Here is a 27,321-nt window from a genome sequence, read left to right as displayed (position 1 = left end):
ATCCCATGGTGTCATCTCTGTTGAAAAGTCAGGTCATTTGGTAAAAGATTGTAGGTTTAGGGGGCAATTTTGCAAATAGGTTCTTGAGGAATCAAGGGAATAGGTATAATAGGAATAATGGCTATAGGCAGAATAATTATGGTACAAATTCTAATAATAGATTTGCCTATAGCTGTCATTGTGCTGTAGCCTGTTGCATAAGCTCACAATAAGTTCATGACCAACTATGCAGAACTATGTGAAGTCTGGGACCTGTCCTAAGTATTCCCAAGTTGCTGATGAGAATGGAGGTAAACTGGATACCACTAAGGGAGCAGGTTCCTCATGAAGGTGTGCCCAGAAAAACAAAGTGGAAGTATTGGCTACTGAAAATGGAAAATAAATGGCGATTGAGGAAATTGGAACACAGGAGACTAGAGGTGGGGAACAAGAAATTGAATGTATTAATACTGGAACTTGTGATGAGAATCTTAAACCCTTAGATGTATCTAGTAGTGAAAAGCAGTCTGATCAGTAATTGGAGGATGAGGAACAGGGACAAGAGCTGAGTTTCCCTGATCCTACTGTGTTAGCTCCAATTATACTGGTGCATTCTCCAGCAAACAGCATGGAACCCCATGTGACCCTAATGGTGGGGAGTCAATTGTATGACTGTATTCTGGACACTGGGGTCACTAAGTCAATCTTGTAAGAGGCACCAATGAGTACCAGGGAGTTTGTGGGAGTCACAGGAAAGCCACAATGGATTTAAAAGTTAGAACCACATATGGCATCCCTTGGACCTCTATCTAAAGAACACTCATTTCTCTGGTAGGAAACTCTGTAAACTGACAGCAACAATCCAGTGTATCCTTACTGGAGACATCTTCTTGCAATTTTCAGAGGAATCCTTAATTTTGTTTCTAGTTCTGTTTTTAGATACCACTGAGGTGAAAGGAGAAGGGAATATTTATCTGATCCCTGAGGACATCCTGAAAATGTAGACATTATATGTACTAGACATTATACAAATGTTGGGTTTCTGAAACCTGCGACACCAGTAAGAATAAGGGAGAAATGTGGTCCACCACCTTGTATTCCACAATACCCATTGAGCAAAGAAGCTATAGAGTGGATCACACTGATAATTGACTCATTATTACAACAGAGCAATATTATTCCTTGTATGTCATAATACAACACCCCAATACCTGCTGTCAAGAAGCTAAAATTAGATGAGCAAGGAAGAGTTCTATATCAGTTTGTGCAAGATTTAAGAGCAGTAAATGATCATGTAATTAAGCCCCATCCTGTAGTACTGAGTCATGCAACAAATAATCACATCAATTTCCAAGCATAACTAGATATTTTATGGTGGTAGACTTATGTTCTGCTTTTTTCTCAATCCCAACACATAAGGACTCACAGAAAATTTTTGCAATCATTTGAGAAGGGTCCCAAAATTCCTGGGGTCATCTTCCCCATGGATATTGAAAAAGTCCATCCCTGTTCTAAAGTTTAGGAAGAGTAATTGATACATTTTGTGGATGATTTACTTCTTGCATCACCCTCAGCCATAATGTGCCAACAGGATAGTAAACATTTGCTATGTGAATTGTATAAACAAGGACACAAAATATCTAAGGCAAAAGTCAAGTGGTGTCTTTGAAGAGTCCAGTATTTAGGGTTTGTGCTTTCTGAGGGATCAAGAAGCATTACCCCAAAGCAGATTGCATATATTCAGAATCAGTGCTCCTCAGACTAAGAGACAATTTGGGGCTATTTTAGGAGTAAAGGCTTGCTGCAGACAGTGGATCTGGGGGTATAGTGAACTTGCCACAAGCCCCTTACAGCATTAACAAGGGATGCAGAATCTAAGCCTTTGAAGTTGAAAGAACATTTGTAGGCCATGGTGAAGTTAGATTCTTTCTCCAATTGCACTTGGAATTCTGGATTACACAAAGCCATTCCAATTGTCTGTGCATGAAAGGAAAGGAGTTGCATCAGGGATGCTTACATAAACATTAGGGTCAAATCATCACCCTATTGCATATTATAGTGCACAGTTAGATCCAATAGCTGCAGGGATTGCACTTTGTTTGAGGGGAGTGGAGGCAGCAACATTGCTTGTGTCAAAATCTGCTGATTTATTTTTTGGTTATTTACTCATGGTTTTACATTCTCATGAAGTGGAGGCACTTCTAAAATCTATAACTCAAGCTTTCTCTGACCAGAGTTTAGATAAATATGAGATTGTGCTTCTAAATAATGAGAACAGATGGTTGTGGAGGTGTAATATGTAAAATCCAGCAACTCTTTTACCTGATTTGCTGTTTGATGGTCAGCCATTACACAATTATGAAATGGTGGTACAACTAGCAGATCAACCAAAACAGAATCTGAAAGATGAACCACTTCAAAATCCAGATAGTGCTTTTAACATATTTAGAATATTTTCCATGGTTCCATTGTTCTTGTTCTTTCCCTCCCCTCCTTCTAACCCTCTCCCATAGACAACGAGCAATTCCACTGGGGTTTATATATGTCATTGATCAAGACATATTTTCATATTTTTAATATTTGCATTAGCGTGATTGTTTAGAGTATACATCCCCAATCATATGCCCATTGAACTGCGTGATCAAGTAGTTGTTTTTCTTCTGTGTTTCTACTTCCACAATTATTTCTCTGGATGTGGATAGCATTCTTTCTTGCATTGATGCTAGTATAGAAGTCCATTACATTTGATTGTCCCTCAGTGTATCAGTCTCTCTGTATAATGTTCTCCTATTTCTGCTCCTTTCACTCTGCATCAATTCCTGGAGGTCATTCCAGATCACATAGGATTCCTCCAGTTCACTACTCCTTTGAGCACAATTTGTTCAGCCATTCCCCAATTGAAGGAGATCTCCAAATTTTCCAATTTTTTTTTTTTTTGCCACCACTAAGAGTGTGGCTATAAATGTTTTTGCACAAGTCTTTTTTGCTTATGATCTCTTTGGGGTATAAGCCCAGCAGTATTACAGCTGGGTCAAAGGGCAGGCAGTCATTTAGTGCCCTTTGGGGATAGTTCCAAATTGCCCTCCAAAATGGTTGGATCAATTCACAACTCCACAAGCAATAAATTAATGTCCCAACTTTGCCACATCTCCTCCAACACTCATTACTTTCCTTTGCTGTCATGTTAGCCAATCTGCTAGGTGTGAGGTGATACTTCAGAGTTGTTTTGATTTGCATCTCTCTGTTTCTAAGAGATTTAGAGCACTTTTTCATGTGCTTATTAATAGTATTGATTTCTTTGGCTGAAAACTGCCTGTTAATGTCCCTTGCCCATTTATCAATTGGGGAATGGCTTGATTTTTTTTACAATTGGTTTAGCTCTTTATAAATTTGAGTAATCAGACCTTTGCCAGAGGATTTTGTTAGGAAAATTGTTTCCCAATTAATTGCTTCCCTTATCAATTTGGTTGCATTGGTTTTGTTTGTATAAAACCTTTTTAATTTGATGTAATCAAAATTGTTTATTTTACATTTTGTGACTCTTTCTATGTCTTGCTTGGTTTTAAAGTCTTTCCCTTCCCACAGGTCTGACATGTATATTATTCTGTGTTCATCTAATTTACTTAAAGTTTCCTTCTTTATGGTCATGTCATTCATCCATTCTGAGTTATCTTGGTGTAGGGTTGTGAGGTCTTGATCCAAACCTAATCACTCCCACACTGTCTTACAGTTTTCTCAGCAGTTTTTGTCAAATACTGGGTTTTTGTCCCAGAAACTGGGTTCCTTGGGTTTGTCATATACTGTCTTACTGCTGTCACTTACCCCAAGTCTATTCCACTGATCCTCCTTTCTGTTTCTTAGCCAGTACCAAATTGTTTTGATGACCACTACTTTATGATAGAATTTGAGATCTGGGACTGCAAGGCCACCTCCTTTGAATTTTTTTTCATTGTTTCCCTGGATATCCTTGATCCTTTGTTCTTCCAAATGAAATTTGTTATGGATATTTCTAAGTCAGTAAAAAAGTTTTTTGGAAGTTCAATTGGTATAGCACTAAATAGATAAATAATCTTGGGTAGGATGGTCATTTTTATTATATTGGATCGTTCTACCCATGAGCAGTTAATATTTTTCTAATTGCTCAAGTCTAGATTTAGTTACATGGAGAGTGTTTTGTAGTTGTGTTCATTTAGTTCCTGTGCTTGTCTCAGCAGATAGATTCCAAAGTATTTTATATTGTCGAAGGTGATTTTGAATTGAATTTCTCTTTCTAATTCTTGCCGCTGAGCTGTGTTGGAAATATATAGAAATGCTGATGACATATGCAGATTTATTTTGTAACATGCAACTTTGCTAAAGTTGTTGAATATTACGGCTAGCTTTTTGGATGATTCTCTAGGATTCTTTAAGTAGACCATCATATCATCCGCAAAGAGCAATAGCTTGGTCTTCTCCTTGCCTATTTTTATGCCTTCAATTTCTTTTTCTTCTCTAATTGCTACTGCTAGTGTTTCTAGTACAATGTTAAATAATACAGGTGATAATGGGCATCCTTGTTTCACTCCTGATCTTATTGGGAATGCATCTAGTTTATCCCCATTGCAGATGATGTTAGTTTGATGGGTTTAGATATATGGTGTTTATTATTTTTAGGAATGACCCTTCTATTCCTATGCTTTCTAGTGTTTTTAATAGGAATGGGTGTTGTATTTTATCAAAGGCTTTTTCTGCATCTATTGAAATAATCATGTGATTTTTGTCTGTTTGTTTGTTGATATAGTCAATTATGTGGATGGTTTTCCTAATATTGAACCTGCCCTGCATTCCTGATATAAATCCTAACTGGTCATCATGAATAACCCTTGTGATCACTTGCTGGAGTCTTTTTGCTACTATTCTATTTAAGATTTTTGCATCTATATTCATTAGGGAGATTGGTCTATAGTTTTCTTTCTCTTTTGACCTGCCTGGCTTTGGAATCAGTACCATGTTTGTGTCATAAAAGGAATTTGGTGGAACTCCCTCTTTGCTTATTATGTCAAATAGTTTGTATAGTATTGAAATTAGCTGTTCTGTGAATGTTTGATAGATTTCACTTGTGAATCCATCAGGCCCTGGGGATTTTTTCTTAGGGAGTCCTTTGATGGCCTGTTGGATTTCTTTTTCTGATATGGGATTATTTAAGAATTCTATTTCTTCTTCTGTTAGTCTAGGCAATTTATATTTTTGTAAATATTCATCCATATCACCTAGGTTGGTATATTTATTGCCATATAGTTGGGCAAAGTAGTTTTTAATGATTACCTTAATTTCCTCTTCTTTGGAGGTGAGGTCCCCCTTTTCATCTTTGATACAGTTAATTTTCCTTTCTTTTTTCCTTTTTTTTAGTTAGATTGACAAGTACTTGTCTATTTTGTCTGTATTTTTTCAAAGTACCAGCTTCTAGTCTTCTTTATTAGTTTAATAGTTCTACCACTTTTGATTTTATTAATTCCTCCCTTAATTTTTAGGATCTCTAGTTTGGTTTTCTTCTGGAGGTTTTGAAATAGTTTGCTTTCAAGTTTTTTTATTTGCATTTCCAATTCATTGATCTCTGCCCTCCCTAATTTCTTAATATGGGCACTCAAGGATATGAATTTTCTTCTGAGTACTGCTTTGGCTGCATCCCATAAGGTTTGAAATGATGTCTGACCATTGTCATTTTCCTCAATAAAATTATTGATTGTTTCTATGATTTGTTCTCTAACTAACCAATTTTGGAGTATTATATTATTTAATTTCCAATTAATTTTTGATTTGGCTCTCCATGTACCCTTACTGATCACTATTTTTATTGCCTTATGATGTGAAAAGGCTGCATTTATTATTTCTGCTTTTCTGCATTTCAATGCCATGTTTCTGTGACCTAGTGTATGGTCTATGTTTGTGAATGTGCCATATGGTGCTGAGATGGTGTGTTCCTTTTTGTCCCTATTTATTTTTCTCCATATGTCTATTAACTCTGATTTTTCTAAGATTTCATTCGCATCTTTTACCTCTTTCTTATTTATTTTTTGGTTTGATCCATGTAAATTTGAGAGTGGTTGGTTCAAGTCTCTCACTTATATGGTTTTACTGTCTATTTCCTCCGTCAATTCTCCTAGTTTTTCCTATAGAAATTTGGGTGCTATACCATTTGGGGCATACATGTTGATTAGTAACAATTCCTCATTGTCTATACTCCCTTTTAACAGAATATATTTACATTCCCTATCACTCTTGATCAGGTCTATTTTTGCTTTGGCTTTATCAGATATCATGATTGCAACTCATGCCTTCTTTCTATCAGTTGAGGGCCCAGAAGGTCTTACTTTATCCTTTAATTCTAACCTTGTAGTAGCAACCCGCCTCATATGTGTTTCTTGAAGACAACATATGGTAGGGTTTTGGATTCTAATCCATTCTGCTATTTATCTAAGTTTTATGGGTGAGTTCATCCCATTCACATTCAAAGATACGATTGTCACTTGTGGATTCCCTGGCATTTTGATATCCTTCCCTAATTCTGACCTTTCTTCTTTAGCTATAACCTTTTAAACTAGTGATTTACTTTAGTTTAATCCCCTAGTCCCCTCCCTTAATATGCTTCCCTTTCTAGCCCCTCCATTTTTATTCCCTTCCCCTCCCCCTCTCCTTCCCTCCCTTTTTATACTCCCTCCCCCCACCCTTACTTAATTTCCCCTTTTCTCTTACCCTATTGGATATGATAAAATTCAAGATGCCAATGGATCTAGATGTTCTAAGCTCTCAGAGTTGATTTCACTGAGAGTAAGGTTTAAGTAATACCCATTAAAACTTTCTTCCTCTCCTCCCTAAAGGAAATTCCTTCCCCTTCCCTTCCCATGTGTATCTTTGTGTGAGAAATATTATTCTATTTAGTTTTTTTCTATTTCTTGAAGTATATCTTAGTACTGTCAATGATTCACCCCTCCTTTTTTCTTTCTTTCACCCCCCTTCTCCATATTGTCTTAATGCCCCAATCATTTCCTATGTGTGATTCTTCTAACTAATAATGCATACCATTTTTGAGAGTTACACATTACATTTCCCCCACATATTAATATATATATAATTTGATATAAATGTAGTCCTTATAGAAGAGAGTTTGAATAAAAGCGAGTTTTCCTTGCTCTTTGTGTTTGGATATCAAACTTTCCACAGAGCTCTGGTCTTTTCTTTACAAAAACTTGGAAATCTTCTATTGTGTTGAATGCCCATCCTTTCCTCTGGAAGTATATAGTAAGTTTTGATGGATAGCTGATCCTTGGTTGAAGATCCAGCTCTCTTGCCTTTCTGAAAATCATGTTCCATGCCTTACGGTCATTCAGAGTGGAAATGGCAAGGTCTTGTGTGACCCTGATTGGCATTCCTTTATATCTAAATTGACTTTTTCTGGCTTCTTTTAAGATTTTTTTCTTTTGCTTGGAAGATTTGGAATTTGGCAATTACATTCCTGGGAGTTGTCTTTTGGAGATTTATTGTAGAGGGTGTTCTGTGACCTCATTCAATGTCTATATTGTCCCCTTGTTCTAGAATCTCTGGGCAGTTTTCTTTGATGGTATCTTGTATTATGATGATATTACTATTTATTTCTGGCTTTTCTGGTAGGCCAGTTATTCTCAGATTGTCTCTCCTTCCTCTATTTTCTAGGTCTGCAACCTTTTCAGTGAGATATTTTATGTTCTCTTCTAATTTCTTAGTCTTTTGGCTTTCCTTTATTAATTCTTGCTTTTTCACAAGATCATTGTCTTCCAGTTGCCTGATTCTGACCTTTAAAGCCCTTTTTTTCCTTTTCAGTTTGGTCTATTCTGCTATTTGCGGCTTCAAGCTGTTTCTGTAGTTGCGTTTTTCCGTACCTTAGATTGCTGAGTTCCTTTTGCATTATTTCCCATTTTTCCTGCCAGAAAGCTTCCATCTTTTTGATAACTTCCAATTTGAATACTTCAAGAGGTTGTGGACAATTTCCATTTCTTTTGGAAGGTTTTGGTGCATTTGTTTGAGCTTCCTCTTCTGCTATTTCCTGTTTTTTGTGTTTTCCCTCCATAAAATGTATCCAAAGTAACCTCTTCTTGCTTCTCTTGGTGTTGGGGTATTGGGTTTCTTGGGTACAGTTTGCCATCTCTGTGTTTTGTTTGTTTGTTTCTTCCTCCCTTTTCCCGTCAGAAATCTGAATGAGTAGTACTTGTCTCAGTATAAGGGTGCTAATGGTCAAGGCTTTTGTCTCAGGCTACTTCTAGGTTCTCTGCAGCTGCACTGTCTTCTCGGGAAAGCCTAGGGACTGCCCTCCCCTATCTGCCGGTGTTTCAGGAGTTAGTGCTCTCAGGTGAATGTCTTTGATGGTCTTAGCTAACTCCCAAGACCTGTAGGTGCCCCTTGCTCATGTCAGGGGATCCCTTCGCACACTTGGTGATTATAGCACACTAGTTCTGGGTGCCCGAGATCTGTGCTCCCCTAGCCCACCTGCCGGGGCTTCAGGTATTAGTACTCTCAGGAGAAGGACCTTATCTCATTCAGGTCCCTACACCTGGGGCTGCCCATTGTACAGTCCTGTGGTGCCCCTCCCTCACTTGTTGATTCTTGCCAGTGCTGACTTTAACTCTGGCTCTGGCTGTTTGGTGGGGGAGGGCAGGGTGGGTCAGCTTTTCCTTCCCTTATATTGTGGAGATGCCGGAATCCCACCTACCTTCAGAGCTTTGCCTTGTTGTGGGGTCTTTCTGTTCTTATAAGGATGGTTGGTTTTTATTTTGGGAGGGTCTTTTGAGGTCATCTGTGTTGTTGCGTCTGAGGAGACGAAGCAAGCCGCATCTACTCTGCAGCCATGCTTACCCAGAAGTCTCGGGATAATTTTCTTGAGAGAGATTTTGTACTTCATATTCCATTTGGCCAATTCTACTTTCTAAATTTGTTTTACTTGGCAAAATTTTATACCTCTTTTTTCCCATAGTACTAATTTTGCCTTTTAACAAATTCTCCTTCAGTGCATTTTTATGTATCTTGTCCCATATGGCCAATTCTGCTTTTTGTAAAAGTTCATCTCTTGATTGAATTTTTATGTGACTTTTACCACTTTATACATTCTGATTTGAAAGGTATTGATTTCTACAATATTTTTGTGCCTCTCTTACAAAAGTGTTGACTCTTTTTTCATGAATTTCCTTTATCATTCTCATTACTACTCCCAAATTTTCTTCTACCACTTTTATTTGATGATTAGAGCTCTTTTTGAGCTTCTTCAATTAATTGTTTTTAAGTTTGAAAGCATTCTCAATTTTTATTGGAAATTTTGGATGCAGCAACATTGGTTTTGTGGTCTTATTCTGAGTTTGTGTTTTGGTTTTCTCTGTCACCAATATAGTTTTCTATTTTGAATTTCTTTATCTACTATTTGCTTATTTCCAGCCCTTTCCTTTTCAATTCAAAAAAGAGAGTTAAAATTTGAATCTGTACCTGTGATGATTGGAGCATTGGCCCAAGTTTAAGGTTCTTTGTACAGCTGCCTTCAGAGCTAACTCTGGGGATCAATAGGATTTCAGTCTTTCAAATGTGGTATTATAGTGGGGTAATGTCCTGGAGGGGGGGGATGTAAGATGTTATAAACCACCTAGGAACTCTTCAGAGCCAATTAAGCATGAGACCCTTTGGTTATGGAAACAAAGTTTATTTTAACAAAAGGAATAAGGGGAACTGGTAGGTATTGTGACAAGGCAATCACTTTAAAAGACTGATATATATATATATATATATTAATTTAAGGTCGCCTAGGAATTCAGCTATGTAATTCCTAAATGAAAACTCAAGTCAGCAGTCAAACTTTTATGGAGTTTTTAATTACAAACAGGAGGAAGAAAGGTATGAGAGAGAGAGAGAGAGAGAGAGAGAGAGAGAGAGAGAGAGAGAGAGAGAGAGACAGAGAGAGAGAGACAGAGAATGGGGAGAGAAGGGAATAGGGCTTAAATACCCCCTCTGTTTAGGCTGGGCCAAAAGGCCCAAGCCCTTAGATAGCTGAGGCAAAGAAAAGAGATCAGGCCCTATCACTCACGTGACCAAAATGGAGAAACAGTCTCAGGGGCCTCCACCTCCAGCCTCCTTCAGAGCAAGCCTTCTCAGAGTACAACCTCTCAGAGCAAAACCTCTCCAAACCCTCCAGTCCTCAGGCCCTGCTATCTTTAAGGACACCATCTCAGTTCCCTCCCCTCAGTTCTCACATCTACCAATCAATGTCCATGTCTTCCCTGTGCCAATGGTGGCTCTAGCTTAACCCAGGACTGCCCAGAGGTCTTCCCCCCTTTGTACACGTCTGTTGAAGGTCATATTCTCAAATAATTAAATTTTGATCTATGCTGCAGCCCTTCCTAAATCCTGTTAGGCTGAGTAGGGTGGAGATTGTAAGGTCCAAGACCTGGTTCTGCAATTCCAAATATCTCTATTGTATCAATTCTAAAATCAATCATGACTCAAAGAACTTCCTGTTCTATGCTTAAGCATAGGTCAAAGCCCTTTCCATTGTTCAGCAAAATGCTTCTGTCCTAAAGCAGTCCCAAGTAGGGAGGAGAAGGAACCTCCCATGCCAAGGGGGTTCACATTCCAATAGAGTTCCCACTATCATTAGGAAATTCCCTCCAAGCATGAAACCTTCCAATGGTGAAATTTCCAACATTCACAAGTCTAAGAAATTTTAAGGTTTACAGTATGAATCCCTCATGCTTTTCAAACTACCTCCACCTGACTCCTAAGCCTCCTTCTTAAGGAAAGCCTTCAGTTCTTCTTTAGTCCTTATCTACATCACTTTATGCTAATTAAAACCCTTTCACAGGCTATCTGACTGACCCTAATCTTTCCACCAGTAAATTAATAAAGAAAAGAAAGGGAAAAACCTCTGGGTTTGGATGCTATACTCAAAGTTATAGATGGAAAGCTTTGAATTACCTTAAACAATAGGAATTCTGGTAGATGTAGATCACTGCCAGATGAAGACTGGACTCAGGTAAATTGTTTTTTTCCAAGCAAATAATCTACCTGGATGTCATAGATTTTCTCCATTAAAATGCTGACTTTCCAGGGAGAATCTCTTAGGGCAAAACTCCTCCTTCAGCTTGAAATTGTCACTCTACCCTTGGTTTTGTTATTATAAATTTAAATTATTAGAAATTGGAAATGAGATCCTTTTCAGAATAATTTGAAGAGAAAACAATTCCCCTCCAATTATCTAATTCCCTTCTAATTTTACTACATTGGTTTTGTTTTGGGAGAAAAACAATTTAATTTCACACAGGCAACATTGTCTATTTTATCTTGATCTTCTATTTATTCCTCATTGGATCATGAAATGTCCCCCTGTCCATTCATATAAAAATTAAAATTTTCCTCATAACTCATTTGTTTTATATCACCTTTTGTATCTAACTCATGTACCCATTCAGAGTTTACTTTGTTATGGTATGCAAGACATTGGTCCATCCCTAGTTTTTGCCAGACAAATTTTCATTATTCCCAGCAATTGTTGTCAGGAAATGAGTTCTTACCTTTGAAATCACAAATTTTACACTGCCAGTAAAAAAAAAGTGTATATGGCTAGAGTTATCCTCAGAGTTTTATTGCTGGGTTCTTTCTGCTGCATTTTCCTCTGAGGAAGAAGTAGAACAGGGCCACTTAAAATAATGGGGATGATCATGATCATGATCATCAAAATAACTAGCATTTAGATAGAACTTTAAGGTTTACAAAGCATTTTCTCTCATTTGAATAACATTTCCAAGGCTCAGACAATGGGTTATCTTTCCCACTGTACAGTATCACGACCCTCATACTACAAGATTTTCACTCTCGACTTCACCATCACCAACATGTTGTACAAACCAGAGATGGGCGAAAGTGGTTCCAGCACATTCGAGGCCACTGAGCATGTCCTGAAAAACCTGGTAAGACTCCATCCCCACTCTCCCCCACGGTATACCTCCTCTCTCCCATGCTGCCTTCCTTAGCCTCGAGTATCCAGACTTGGTCTAGCCAGGTACTCAGAAGTTCTCTTCTCTACTTTTGTTTCCAGCTTAAGGTATTGTTTGAAAGGAGCAGCCTTGGCTCTCAGTATTCTGGATGCAGTGTGATCTCATTGAGGTGAGAATCTGTCAAGACATCAGCTCAAATATGAGGGACCAGCACATTTCCATTTGACTCAGTTGCCCAGAATGGTTCTTCTTCTGCTTCCCAATAGCAAGTCCTTCTTACCCAAGCAGTAATGGATAAAATCCCCCAGCCAACAAGCCATTAGAAATATTCTAGGCTCCTACCCTTTCCCAGGTGGAGAAATATTCTATCCCCATAGCTCTTCCAAAGACAAGGTTGCAGCTGTTTTCACTATATAACTCCAAATGAAAGGAATAACCATAGGCACCAAATGAGTGCTTAGAAAATGATTGATTAGAATATATCATTAACTTTCTCTAGAATCTTGGGATTCTATATTGACAGCTGGAAGGGACAGTAGAAATCATCTGGACCACTCTCTTCATTTACAGATGAAGTGAAGGCCCAAGGAGATTCCAGTGACTTTTCCAAGGTCAAAGATAGTCAGATCCAGAAATTGAACACTTGCCTTTTGATTTTAAATTCAATGTTCTTTTCATTACTCTAAAGAAACTACTGAAAATAATCAGACCCTATAGACACTTGTAAACAGAAATGAGTATATTTACAGATCACTACCAATCCCATTGTAGTGGATAAAGTGCTAAGCCATGGAATCAAGAAGAACAGTTCAAATTTTCTCTCAAATACTTACCAGATGTGTGATGCTGTGCAAGTCACATAACCTGCGTTAGCCTCACTTTCTTTCCTCTATAAACTGAGAGGGCTGGATTTGATGGCTTCCAATGTCCTTTTCAAGTCTAAATCTAGAATCCTCTCTAAACCTTTGTTCAACCTTTGTTCAAAGTGGACCACTTCTCTCAAGACTGTCCACTGAATAATTCAATTTCAGAAACAAAACCAGTGGTGTCAAACTCAAAAAGAAACTGAGGCCACTAAATTATATACATATCAGGGTCCCTATGGACTGTATATTGACTCAGAAAACCATACACATTTATATATTACCTTTATAATTAATAAATGAACACATTAAAATCAGATTGGAACTACACTTTAATCAAGAACAACACTTTAATCTGGTTCATGTGACCCTCAGGAAGGGTTATGTTTGATATCTCTTATCTGAAACATCAATTTCCAGGTCTCGGAATAATGGGACAGCAACAGGAGTGGATGTGTATTGCATTCTTAAGGAAGTCTCTGCCAGTGCTGTCCTGGAAAAAGAGAAAGTTTACTGGGAGTTGACTGAACAGCTCTTTAGAAGAAAGCTAAGCCACTTGATTATAGACAAAGACAGCCTCAGTGTGGATGGTAAATAGCTTGACAAGTACCTTTCTTCCTTTGGGGCTTCCCATTCCAGAAAAAGACCCACCTGCCCCAAATTCTTCTTTCCTTTTGTGCCTTTTTTGTTTTCATGGTATCTTTCTCACTCCTGGGAGCACTGTCCCTCAAAGTGGTGAAAAACTGTCAAGACATGGAGGGCTCACTTCTAAAGATCAGAAGAAGCTGGATTGTTCTTAAGCTCCTTCAACCAAGAAGTATGCCATGAATCCCTTCTGAAATGGTGAATCACCATTTTTCCAACCCTATGGGCCCCAAGCCATCTCTCCTCTCCATTCCTCCTTTAATCTTTTGCCCACATAGAGATACCCTACTCAAAGATTGATGTGTACTCTCTCTCTCTGCCCACCTATCACCTTTCTTTCTCTCTCTTCTTTCTTCTCTCCTCTTTTCTCCTTCTTTTTTGTCTTCTTTTTTCTCTAACTTTCCCAAACTCTTGTCTTCATTTCTCTTGTGTGTCTTATTCTATTTTTTTCTATCCTGTTTTCCTCTTCTCTTCCCTCCTTTCATTTACTGTTCCTTGACTTTTTCTTCCCGTCTCTCCAACACTTGTTCCCTCTGAATTTCCTTCTTTCTTCTCTTTCTTTTCTTTTTCCCTCACCAACTTCAGGGTATAATCGTAAGATGACACTCTTCAGATCCAGGAAGGGTGAGTTTCAAATTTTCTTTATTCTCTATGTACTGGGACACTACAATGAAAGATATTTTTACCCTTTTTTGGAAGGGAGCAGTGTAGGTCAGATAAATAGAAGTAGTGTTAGGGGTTAAAATATGAGATATGCTATTAGATATGGCTAATACTTAGACTGTATTTATTCACTTGCCTATTTATTTTCTTTTTGTTACTCAAACTGTATCTAAATATTTCAAAAGAGAAAATTACCCCATGGGACTTGGAAATCAAGCTGCCCCTATATAGATCTTGTTAAAGATTGAGTCAGACCTCATTGTCTTTGTAATCTGGTACTTAGAGGGGATGTCCCAGCATTCCAGAGGGACTTGTGCCTCTCACCTATATTCTTCATTAGCCAACATTGGCCAATAGGTTTAATTAATAATGTTTTTATCCTCTGCTCCTTCAAGAATTACACTCTCTCCAATTCTGTCTCTTGCTCAGTCATCACGATCTTCTGGCATTACAGGAATAATGTTTAATTTCTCTTCTGGTTTTTCTACCCTGGAAAGGTTTGTTTAAACCTAATATCCACAAGGACATGAAGCAGGAAATGGAGAGGGCAGGAGAGACAAAGTCCCAAGTATCAGGTATGACAAAGAATTAAATGATCCCTTCTCACAAGGTCCCTGTATTCTAACAATGATGACAATTACAGAGATGAATATATATTGAATATAAACTAAGACTAAGTACAGTTAACAAGGTATTTGAGGAGGAAGTGTGTAGGAAATCATGAAAGGTTTCATGTAGAAGGTGGTGCTGGAGGTTAATAACAAAGGGAAGGAAGGGAGGGTTATTCCAGTTATAGTGCAATGTCATAGTTATGGGAGATGATGTTTCCCATAGCCAGGAAATGGAGAAGGTCAGATTGGAAGAATTATTCAATGCAAGAGGAAGAATAACATCCATTGACATTGGAGAGGTAGATTGAGGCTGTGATAAAAAATGCAAATGCATTACACATTAATAAGATAGAATAAATCAGATAAAAATTGTGCATGAAACTATAAAACTAGAAAAAGATAAAATCAGAAATCTAATTAATGTTAGAATTAGAAATTCTAAAAGTCGAAGGAGAAATTGATAAAATTAAAAAATAAGAGATCTATTGAGCTAATAAACTGAGAGTTGGTTTTATGAAAAAAACAAATAAAACACATGTCCCATATAGCATAGAGCACTGGTTAATTTGATTCAGAAAGGAAAGAAGAAAATTAAATTACAAGTATCAAAAGTATAAAAAGTGACTTCACCATCAATGAAGAAGAAATTAAAGCAATCAATAGTAGCTATTTTATACCCAATTATATGAAAATAAAACTATTCTTGTGGAAATGGATGAATATTTTACAGAAATATAAATTTCCTAGGTTTACAAAAGATGAAGGAAAATATTTGAATGATCCCATTTTGAAAAAAAATAAATTGAATAAGCTCTCAAGAACTCCCCAAGGAAAACATCTCAGGGCCAGATGGATTCACAAGGGAATTCTCTAAAAATTTTAAAGAGCAATCAATCCCAATACTAGATAATTTTTTTAGCAATTTGTGATTCAAATATGGTGCTGATTCCTAAGCCAGGAAGAGTATAACAGAAAATTACAGATCAATTTCCTTAACAAATATTGATGTAAAAATCTTAAATAGAATACTAGCAGAGAGACTCCAGTAAAATATCACAAAGATCACTTACCATGACTAGGTGGGATTAATACCCAGAATGCAAAACTGGTTTAATATGAGGAAAACTATCAGCATAATTGATCAGATCAATAACAAATTTAATATAAAACTCATGATTATCTCAATAGATGCTCAAAAAATTTGACAAGATTCAATGCCCATTCCTATTAAAAAGAGGAGAAAGCATAGGAACAAATGGATATTTCCTTAAAATGATAAATAGTATCTATCTAAAACTACATCAGCAACTCTCATCTGCAATGAGGATAAGTTAGAAGTCCTCCCAATAAGATTAGGGATGAAGAAAGGATACCCATTATAATGGCTATTGCTTAATATCATACTAGAAATACTAGCTTTAGCAATATGGAAATGAAAAGAAATGGAAGGAATTAAAGTAGGCAAAGGGCTTTGCAAACACCTATTTTGGGGGCAGCTGGGTGGCTCAATGGATAGAGAGCAGGGCCTAGAGATGGTAAATCCTGAGTCCAAATTTGAACTAAAACACTTCCTAGCTGTGTGACTCTGGGCACATCATTTGACCCCCATTGCCTAGCTCTTTCCACTCTTGTTCCTTGGAACAAATATACAGTATTGATTCTAAGATGAAAGGTAAGGGTTTAAAAAACCCCCACCTATTTTCAGTTTCAAATTTGCTACCTCCTCACCCACTGAGAGGGCAAGAGATATATAATACTCATTATCCTTATAAAGTCATGTAAAACATGTCAATGTGAACCATATTATGGGGAAAAGAGCAACAAAAATAAAGAAAATGAAAACATCTGCTTCAGTTTGCACTCAGAATTCATCAGTCCTTTCTCTCTGGAGTTGGATAGCATTTGTAGAGTGCTTTAAAAGCAAAAGAGACTTCATTCTTTTGCCTGTGTTTTAATATTGTTTCTTGATGTCTCAAGAAATCATAAGCTTACAGTTGACCAATTCTGATTTTGAAAGAATTATGTTCTTCAGTAAAATTTTGTGATTCTTTATCCATTTGTCCACTTCTGTTTTTTAAAGAATTATTTCCTTTCCTTTCATGAATTTTTGTCCCTCTTTTTATGTTTAGTCATATTTTAGTCATAATTAAAGTCTTCTTCAGGGAATTTTTAAGTTTCTCCTACATTTCACCAATTTTGTTTTTAAGTTATTATTTTCTCCAATAGTTTTGGGCTCCTTTTGCCAAGCTGTTAATTCTCTTTTCACAGTTTTCTCCTCCAGTTTTCCCTCTATAAATCTTATCTCTATCATTCACTTTTCTGCAAATTCCAAAATTGAGTTTGGGTCCACTAAGTAGCAATTTTCTTTAGGCTTTCTCTCACATTGTTATCTTCTTCTGAGATTATTCTTGGTTTTCCCTGCCAATATAATAGCTTATCATGATCAAGTTAATTTTTTATTTTTGCTAATTTTTCCAGTTCATTTCTTAATTTTGAACTTCATATAAAAATGGAACTTTGCTCACAGGAGAGAGGAAAGTCATGGCCTCAAGCTGTGGTATTCTTCATGCTGTTCTTTTTAGAGCTAGTTTTAGAGGTCTGTGACTTTTTAGTGCTTCCAAGATAGTGTGATCCTGTGATATATATGGTTAATGCTTTCCTACTCTGCACTCTGGGCTTTACCCAGGAAAGACTCCTGGTTCACTTCAGCTCTCCTCTTTGCTTTGGAACTATGACCAGGGCACCATATAATTTGTGAAGGCCTACTAGTACTCTTTTCCACCAAGGAATTGTGACTGAGAATTGTGCATTGGCAACAGAGTTTCCAATCACTGCTATCCATACCCACTGCCATCAAGGGGTCTCCAGTAATCTCCTTTTAACCAGTTTTCTGACCCTTTTACCAATACCTGCCACTGTCTGTGTATTAGGGATAGATCTGCCCTACTCCCACTGAGTCATATGTTTCTCCTGTTAACTTATTAAGTTTTCTTAGGACAGAAACATGTCTCACTTTAACATTTTAAGTTGCCCCTGTCACTCTAAAATTTAGTAGTAGGTGTAATTTTGAATTTTTTGGATGGGAGTATGAGGAGTGTTCAGCTGGGTAGCCACTTGTAATCCACCATCTTGCCTCTAACTTATTCACATAATTCTTTTTTCTGATATATGGATTCACAAATATTTTATAATTCTATAGTTATTTTGAATAGATTTTCTTTTCCTCTATCTCCTGCTTGACAACAATTTGAGGATTTTTCTGTTTTTTTTTTTAAATATCCCATTACTTAGTTGAATATAGTGATTATTTAACTTAATTTTTAGTTGATTCTACATGGTTCTTTAAGCAGGCCATCATATCATTAGCAAATACTGATCATCCCCGCCCCCTTCTAGACTTATTCCTTTGATTTTTTTTTTATTACTGTAGCTTCCATTTCTTAAATTATTTCTTTTTTTAAAAATTATTTTATTTGGTCATTTCCGAACATTATTCATTGGAGACAAAGATCATTTTCTTTTCTTCCCCTCCCCGCTCCCACCACCTATCCAATAGCTGACATGCCATTCCACTGGGTATCACATGTGTTCTTGATTTGAACCCATTTCCATGTTGTGGGTATTTGCATTAGAGTGTTCATTTAGAGTCTCTCCTCAGACATGTCCTCTCAACCCCTGTACTCAAGCAATTGCTTTTCCTCGGTGTTTTTACTCCCACAGTTTTTCGTCTTCTTGTGGATAATGTTTTTTCTCCTAGATCCCTGCAGATTGTTTAGGGACATTGCATTGACACTAACGGAGAATTCCATTATGTTCGATTGTACCACAGTGTATCAGTCTCTATGTACAATGTTTTCCTGGTTCTTCTCATTTCTCTCTGCATCACTTCCTGGAGGTTGTTCCAGTCTCCATGGAATTCCTCCACTTTATTATTCCTTTTAGCACAATAGTATTCCATCACCAACATATGCTACAATTTTTTCAGCCATTCCCCAATTCAAGGGCATCCCCTCATATTCCAATTTTTGGCCACCACAAAGAGTGCAGCTAAGAATATTCTTATACAAGTCTTTTTCCTTATTATCTCTTTGGCGTACAAACCCAGCAGTGCTATGGCTGGATCAAAGGGCAGACAGTCTTTTATCACCCTTTGGGCATAGTTCCAAATTGCCCTCCAGAATGGTTGGATCAGTTCACATCCCCACCAGCAGTGAATTAATTCCCCTACTTTGCCACATCCCCTCCAGCATTCATTACTTTTCTTTGCTGTCATGTTGGCCGATCTGTTAGGTGTGAGGTGATACCCCAGAGTTATTTTGATTTGCATCTCTCTGATTATAAGAGATTTAGAACACTTTTTCATGTGCTTATTAATAGTATTGATTTCTTTGGCTGAAAACTGCCTATTCATGTCCCTTGCCCATTTATCAATTGGAGAATGGCTTGATGTTTTGTACATTTGATTTAGCTCTTTGTAAATTTGAGTAATTAAACCTTTGTCAGAGGTTTTTATGAAGATAGTTTCCAAATTTGTTGCTTCCCTTCTGATTTTAGTTACATTGGTTTTGTTTGTACAATTTTTTTTTAATTTGATGCAGTCAAAATTATTGATTCTACATTTTGTGACTCTTTCTAAGTCTTGCTTGGTTTTAAAATCTTTCCCTTCCCAAAGGTCTGACATGTATACTATTCTGTGGTCGCCTGATTTACTTGTAGTTTCCCTCTTTATGTTCAAGTCATTCACTCATTTTTGAATTTATCTTGGTGTAGGGTGTGAGATGTTTATGCAAACCTAATCTCTCCCACACTGTCTTCCAGTTTTCCCATTAGTTTTTATCAAATAGTGGATTTTTGTCCCAAAAGCTGGGATCTTTGTGTTTGTCATAGACTGTCTTGCTGAGGTCATTTACATCAAATCTATTCCTCTGATCCTCCTTTCTGTCTCTCAGCCAGTAACAAATTATTTTGATGACCACTGCTTTATAGTATAATTTGACATCTGGGATGGCAAGTCCTCCTTCCTTTGCATTTTTTTTTTCATAATTTGCCTGGATATCCTTGCTCTTTTGTTCTTCCAAATGAACTTAGTTATGTTTTTTTCCAATTCAATAAAGAAGTTTTTTGGTAGTTTGATGGGTATGGCACTAAATAAGTAAATTAATTTGAGTAGGATTGTCATTTTTATTATGTTAGCTCATCCCACCCATGGGCAATCAATGTTTTTCCAATTGATTTTTTGGAAGTTCAATGGGTATGGCACTCTCTTAAATTATTTCTAACATTAATGCTGATACTCATTCTCCTTATTTTACTCCCAGTTTCATTGCACACACCTTCAAAATTTCTCTAGTACATATATTGGTGACTCTTGGTCTTAGCTAAATATTATTTACCACATCACAAAAACATCTATCCATTCTTATGTTTCTAAATTCTCTTATGTTTTTTAAAAAGAGACATACTATTTTCTGTCAAAGTGTTTATTGCATTTATTGATAAAATAATAAGATTATTTATTTTTGTTATTAACCTTGTTCCATTATATTTATAGTTTTCTTGATACTGAACCATGCTCCCATTCCTGGAATACAGTCCAAACAAAAGTTTATAATCTTTTAAACATGTGACTGTAATTTTTTTCTAATGTTTTATTTAATATTTTTGTATCACTTTTCATTAAGAATAGAATGGATTTTCTTTTCTTTTCTTTCCTTTGTCTTGCCTTGTTGTAGGTATCAAGACTATGTAATATCAATGATTTCAATAGAATTACTTATTTTTGATTTTCTTGTAATATTGGCATTGATTTTTCTTTGAATGTTTGATAGAATTCATGTGTAATTTTATCACTAGAACCAATAGAAAACTGTTGAGAAAATAGCATGATTAGCTTCACAGAAGAGAAGGCATTAAAACTGACATTTTAAATAAATTGGATGATTGTAATAATTTCATAGTGGAGGGCACAATGGAGTTGGTCCATATATAGAAAAAAGTGTGAGCAAAAACAAAGAAAGAGTAAAATTCTGGATAGGTATGAAGTGTGAAGAGGAATCCAGTTGTGAGAGGGTATATGGAAGAGAGTCATATCAGTTAATGTAGGTTAGACCCAGACTTTCTGTAGTTTAACAACAATTTTTGAACTGAATTGTATAGAACCTTGAATGCTATACCTAGTTTCTTTGTATTTATTTTACATAAAATTTGTACTTAACTCCATTGAAACTTGAAAAAATTAGGATTTTGAAGGATTCTTTTCTGCCCTATAAGAATTTAACAACTTTATAACAGTTTAACCTCTCCAATTTCCTGTTGCTAGAACAAAGGGAGGGGATAAAGGAATATGTTTGTGATTAAATAAGGAATAAGTAGGTGTAACATATTATTTCTCATCTGCACACAATTAAATGTGGAAATGTATTAAACTCAGAATAGAAATAGTGAGAGATAGACTAAAGAGATGGACTTAAAATGATATAAAGGAGGGTCTAAATGAGGAGGGGAAGTCAAAAGCAAAATAAAACTTCTTCCTTAGAAGGATATATCAATTAACATAAATTGAACTGATTCCTCCCTCATTCATGTAGTGTAGGAGGCAAGGATGAACCCTTTCATTGCTAAAGTAATGGAAAATGGACCACAGTCCAAAACATGCTGTCAATTATACACCCTTCTTGTCACAAGGCACCGTGCAAAAAGGAAGAGGGGATGATAATGACCATAGCTGGAAAGTCATGGACCATAATGATTATAACTTTTAGCCCTGTAGTAAGAACACACTGTTCTGGCAACAACAACAACCCCAATCACTGCCTCTGGCACTGCTGACTTGGGATACTCTGCCTGCTTCCTCTGCCTTGCCAGAGACCATGGTAGCACCAACTGCCTGGTCTGGAGTGGAGATGAGCCCATATGAAACTATGCTCATTGCTGAAGTCTCTACCCCACCTGGGCCTGGGACAGGAGGAAGGAGCCCCATAGGTGTCCCTTCATACCCTGCTACCCATAATACCACAGCAACAACCACAGCCTTCCCCTGGACCAATGTGCCCCTAGCAGGATCTATAAGCTCCTCAACCACAATTCTTTCCAGTGTCAGTAGAGAAGATCCAAAGTCAATTACATTTTTGGACACATCGATTTCAGAGACCACAGCCATGGCTACTGCAAGGGAAGGGCTGGCCCTGATGTAGTCCACAGCCACGATGGACATCAGCAGAGGAGCTGAGACTGTGGTTCTGTCCACAAGTAAGTTGCCCACCAACTCAGCTTTCCCTCTCATTCCCATGGACAAACTATCCACCCAGACTACCACGGTCACTATTCCAGACACTGGTAAGAACAATTCCTTCATTATATTCCCTGCTGGAACACAGAGTTTCATTTTAGTGAAATATAAGGAGGAAACAGTCATTACAATTATGGTCTCTGAGTCTGATGTGTCCATGGAGGAGGTCAATCTTGTCCTTTATCCCTTAATGACTCATACAGGTTGCATGATACAGTAGTAAGAATATACATTGCATGGAGTCAAAGGGTGTGGATTCAATTCCTAGATCTGCTATATTCTACCTCTGTGGGGAAGACTGATCAGGAAAGACAGATAATAAGGATGGAGCTTTTTTAGTGAAATATAAGGAGGAATCAGTCATGGAGAAGATAAACCTTTGAATTCTGATTACACATCCATTTGGCAGTTGTGGACAAAACACTTCCTGGTACTTTGTGGATAGGATTGAGAACATGTCCAGGACTAGAGTTATTATCAACCCATTCACACCTCCACTGGACAGATCAATAATAGCTAACACAGAGCATGCCTAGTATATAGCTAACGCATATAAGGCCTACAAGATTAGTAGGGTAGTACTAAGGGAGACCCATTTGGAAGTTCTACCAAGAAGACTCAGAAGGTGTTCAAGCCAGGATTCAAGTTGTAGGTGTTCTGACTCTTGTCTAAAGTTATTTCTACTGGACTACAGTGAACACTCTTTAAGCAGACATGGTGGGGGAAGTGAAAGCTCTATGCCAGTGGAATGGTTGACTCAATAATGGGCCCAGAGTTGCAAAGCAGTAGATGGCTAGATGACCCAAGCTTTTATGATAAGTCTGCCCTGTGCAAGGCCAAGGGGGTGAGGATAAATGAACAGCTCCCCCTCCAGAGGTCAGAATGGAGTTCATTCCTCCTCCAAGCGGCTGATCCATGTAGAGGATGTGACACCCACACAACCTCTAATTCACATAGACTGTACTCATTCCTGTAATATCCATGTGTGTGTGTGGTCTTTGATTTTCATTCATAGTTTGTTGTACTTTTTCCTTCGGTTCCCCCATTTTCTCTAGTGCCATCACTGACCCCATTACCTTCCTCTAGCACTACAGATAAGAACTCCTCCATGCTTCTCATTCCTTTCTATGTGCAGCTTTGAGAATAGGAGTTGCAGAATGAGTAGTGAGGTTCCCAATGCTATGAACTTTTATATTATCAATCATCGGCATAAAGTTGGAAGGAATCTTAGAAGTATCGAGAAGTATATATATGGCCTCTTGTTTTGTGTATGTGGAAACTGAGACCCAGAGATGTAAAATGATTGGCTAAAGTTGATTGGATAGGACTAGAATTTACCCTCAAAGGTCACCTAGCTTAATCGCTTCATTTCCATATGTGAAAACTGAGACCCAGAGAAGTTAAGATATGCCAGGTCACAGATATAGAAAGCATCAGAGGTGATATTTGAACCCAGGACCTCTGATTACAGAGTCATTGTTCTTTCTACTCTATTATGCTATTCTTCAAGGTCAAGAAGAGAGTTTAGCCCTAGAACTGCATATTGAATGGCTAAGGCTCTTTCCACTTTGGGGAAGGTCCCTTCTATGAACTCTCCAAGGGCAGAGAATGTTTTTATATTTTTATTTATATCCTCAGTATTTAGGACATTGCTGGACACATAATAAACACTTCATCAATGGCAACTAATTGAATGCTTTGATCTAATGAGTAGATTGGTGAGATCTAGTTTATTAGAAAAATTCATCTTCAAACCTATCTTTTACACCTACCAACTGCTTGCCTATGGAAAAGGGAAGGGGAAGGAAATAAGCATTTATATAGTGTACTAGAGGGGGAGCAGGAACCGAAGCTTGAAAGGTCTAAAAGAAGGAGGGAACAGATAAATAGGAGCACCACTTCCTCTCCCAGTCAGAGCTGCACAAGGGAAGGTGAGATTGGATCAATGTCCAGAGCTGAAAGGTAAAGAGGAAAATCCCCTTCAGTCTCTGGTTTCTGTCCCTGGATGGATATTATCTTAGTACATTAGAAGAATCAGATGTTCACTTCTTCTGAATTAATAAGATCTATTTATTGTTTTGAGATTTAGGAATAGTAGGTTTAGGGAAGAGGAAAAATGGAGAAGTTCCTAATTCTATTTCAACCTAAATTCCTTTAAGGAGTTGAGAGCTCAGGTCTGGGGACCTGAGTCCCTGAGGACATTGTAGAGTCAGGCTGGTATAATTTCTTAATATAGAGAGATACAGCTATTGAAGATATCAATGGAAAATCTTCTTGGGTGGATAGTCTCTTATCTTCCCCAAAGGGAAAAAGTCTCTATCCAAAACTATTGAGGAATCATGACTAATCTAATTTCTTTAGATAAATGAGAGATCACAGCAGGTTAAGCTCAGCAAGTTGCTCTTCTTCCTTTCAGTTCAGAAGAGAAAAAGAACCCCTTTCCAACTGTCCATCTGCTTTTCTTGGCTAGAGGTTATATAGCCCTATCCCCCATTGCCAGCAAAGTTCCATTTCCTTCCTGAATGAGGTTTCCTTGCCAATCAAGTCCTTGCAATGCAGACTATAGCTCTCTCATCCACAATAGCACCTACTATGTGCCAGTCACTGTGACTAAGCATTTCTCAGAAATATTATCTCATTTGGTCCTCATAATAACCCAAGCAGTTTGGTGCTATTGCTATATTTAGCCCCACTTTGCAGGTGGGGAAACAGAGGCAAGCAAAGAATAAGTGACTTTCCCAGAATCAAAGTTAGATTTGAACTTAGGTCTTTCTGACTGCAGGCATAGCACTCTGTCCATTATGCCACCTAGTTAGTTCTATGGTGAGAGCCACCAAGGTCAGAAGACCAGGTGTCAGCATAGACAGTGGTCAGGAATGCAGACAGACCAAACGATGCTGATCTTAAACAAGGAACTTTGGGGCAAATGATGCAGATCTGGGCAAGTCACTTTATCTCTGTGAGACTCAACTTGTTCATCTGTAAAAGGGGTTAATAATAATTGTAGGACTTTCCATTTAAGATCAGTTTCCATGACCTGCTTCCTCACCTTGGCACAATAATTCACTTGGACCTTTGGTAATTACTTGCATTTCGGCCACCCTTTTAGTTCCAAAATCAGAGATTTACCTCAGAGTCTGGTCCTTTCTGAGGCATTGTTCTTCATTCGGGGGGGGGGGGGGGCTATTGCCCTAGTTCATGCATTGGTTCCTACATAGTAGATCTGTGATTGTGTGACCTGGTCCTATAATGCTCTGGCCACTGATTGTTTCCAAGAATTCCCATAACCAAGAGAACCTGGAACTGGTCAGAGGTCAGAATTGAAAAACTGGCCCTTTCTGATATCATTGTCTGTACGTGGCTCCTGGCATCCAATCAGCCTGGTGGAGAATGTCATCTTTGGAGCACTGGGTGTGGGGGAGATGAGAATAAGAGGACAAATTCCTCTAGATGATCTTAGGTGAGGAATGGAAGCAGCAAATCAAACCATTTTCTGGACAAAAAACTTCAGGGAAGGGAAGTGACTCATGTAACATAAAATCTCTAAAGGATCCCTTTTTTTCAGCTCTGACTGAATTTCTTCACTTCATTTACTTCTTGCCCTTGATAGTAAGTCAATCTGAACAAGGAGAGGTAAGGTATCTATTTCCAATAGAAAATTAACTTTATTAGGGAAGCAATATGTCATCCAACACTGTTGAGAAATCAGGCCACATATGGTTAGATATCGTATTTTCCCAGTTACTTATAATAACAATTTTCAATACATGTTTTCTGAGATTATGAGGCCAAAATTGTCTTCCTCCTTCCCTTCTGTCCTTCCTCTTGGAGATGGTAAGCAATAGGAACTGGATTGTACAAGTATTATCATGGAAAACATACTTCCATATCATTCACTGTTGGAAGATGTGAGATTTAAAATGGTTGAGGTTTTAAACTGTAGTGAGTTAAAATGGTGGAAGATATAAATTGTGTTAGATATAAGAGAGGGTGAGTAAATTTTGACTGCAGAAATATGTTTCACTACAGTGTCTTGGGTTTTAAATCAAATATAAGGTGGTCGCCAGGGAAATATTCCCAATTATTCAAATACCCAAGTCAATTGGGTTTTACAGAGATTTTAATTAACAATACGAGTAATCAAAGAAAGAGAGAGAGAGTAAGAAAGGAATAAGTATGAAGGGCCTCAAGCCAATATGGCCTAGACCTGAGTCTTAAAAGAGAAATCAGTCAGTTTTTTAACACTCACCACAAGGTCTGACTAAACAAGGATTCTAGTAACACCAGGCCAGTTCCATCTCAGCTGACTTCACCAGAGGGCCTTCCAGCCAGAGACTGTTCCAATAGGCCTCTCTCCAGAGCCTCCAGAGGCACAGAGTCCCCTTAGAGGAGCTCCAGGGAGACCTCCTTAGAGATTGTCCTTCAAGAGCTTCCCTTCTCCAGAGCCTCTCTCAAAGAGATTGTTCCCAAGTGGTCCTCATCAGAGATTCTCCAAAAGGATTTCTCCAAAAGGATATATCTCCAAAGCATATCCCTCCTCAAGAGATCCTGCTTTTTCTTATATAGGGGTTTTTCTCCCATGTCACCTCCCCAAGGTCCCTACATCTACCAATCACTGTAGATGCTTTCCAAAGGACTGTCAATCTAAATTCCTGCTAAGTCAACCCAGATCCTCAGTAAGTCTGAAGTAGAGAAAACACAGTTGAGTCAACTAATCTCATCTAGAGAAAACTTGCCCAACCCTTTTAGGTACCTAGCATCCCATTGTATCAATTCTAAAAACAGGCCTGGCTCAAAGAACTCCTTGCCTTATTATAAGCATGGATCCAAGTACTTTCTTTGTTTAGCAATGAGTTTTCTCCCCTAAAGCAGTCTTAAGTACAGTTGGAGTAGAGGTCCTGCCATTTCTGATCCTGGCGAGTTCTCACATCAAAATGGGAAATGTTTCTCAGTAGGGAATTTGTTCCAATTAAGAATTCCCCAATGGGGAAATTTTTAACATTCACAAGTCTGAGAGATTTCAAGATTTACAAAGACAATACTCATAATAAACCCAAACTATAAAATAAAACTGTAGATGAACTAATATAAAAGTCAGTATGCTTTGATCTGCTTCTGACTCCCACAATTTTTTTCCCTCTGGACGTGGATAGCATTCTTTGTCAGAAGTCCCAGATTTTGCATTGCTGGCCCAGAATTGTCCCAGATTATTGCATTGCTGAGAGTAAAGACTTTCATAGTCGATCATCTTAGAATACTGTTGTTACTGTGTACAATATTCTTCAATT

General features: G+C 37.7%; 1 protein-coding gene across 2 annotated transcripts in view; it reads left to right on the top strand.

Moving 5' to 3' along the window:
- The window catches only part of LOC130457895 (mucin-2-like), a 131,959-nt gene that overhangs the window by 63,802 nt on the left and 40,836 nt on the right, over window positions 1-27,321 (top strand). For both annotated transcript variants that reach the window (XM_056820603.1, XM_056820604.1), the window contains exons 5-9: window positions 11,809-11,936; window positions 12,065-12,132; window positions 13,247-13,416; window positions 14,057-14,095; window positions 14,632-14,709. In XM_056820603.1, the coding sequence (XP_056676581.1) occupies window positions 11,809-11,936; window positions 12,065-12,132; window positions 13,247-13,416; window positions 14,057-14,095; window positions 14,632-14,709 (483 nt within the window). The remainder of the gene's footprint in view (window positions 1-11,808; window positions 11,937-12,064; window positions 12,133-13,246; window positions 13,417-14,056; window positions 14,096-14,631; window positions 14,710-27,321) is intronic.

This window comes from Monodelphis domestica, chromosome 3 (genome assembly GCF_027887165.1).
Source record: "Monodelphis domestica isolate mMonDom1 chromosome 3, mMonDom1.pri, whole genome shotgun sequence".
NCBI classification, from domain to species: Eukaryota; Metazoa; Chordata; class Mammalia; order Didelphimorphia; family Didelphidae; genus Monodelphis; species Monodelphis domestica.
Note: the sequence above shows the minus strand (reverse complement) of the source record. Positions and strands in the feature narration are given on the sequence as shown.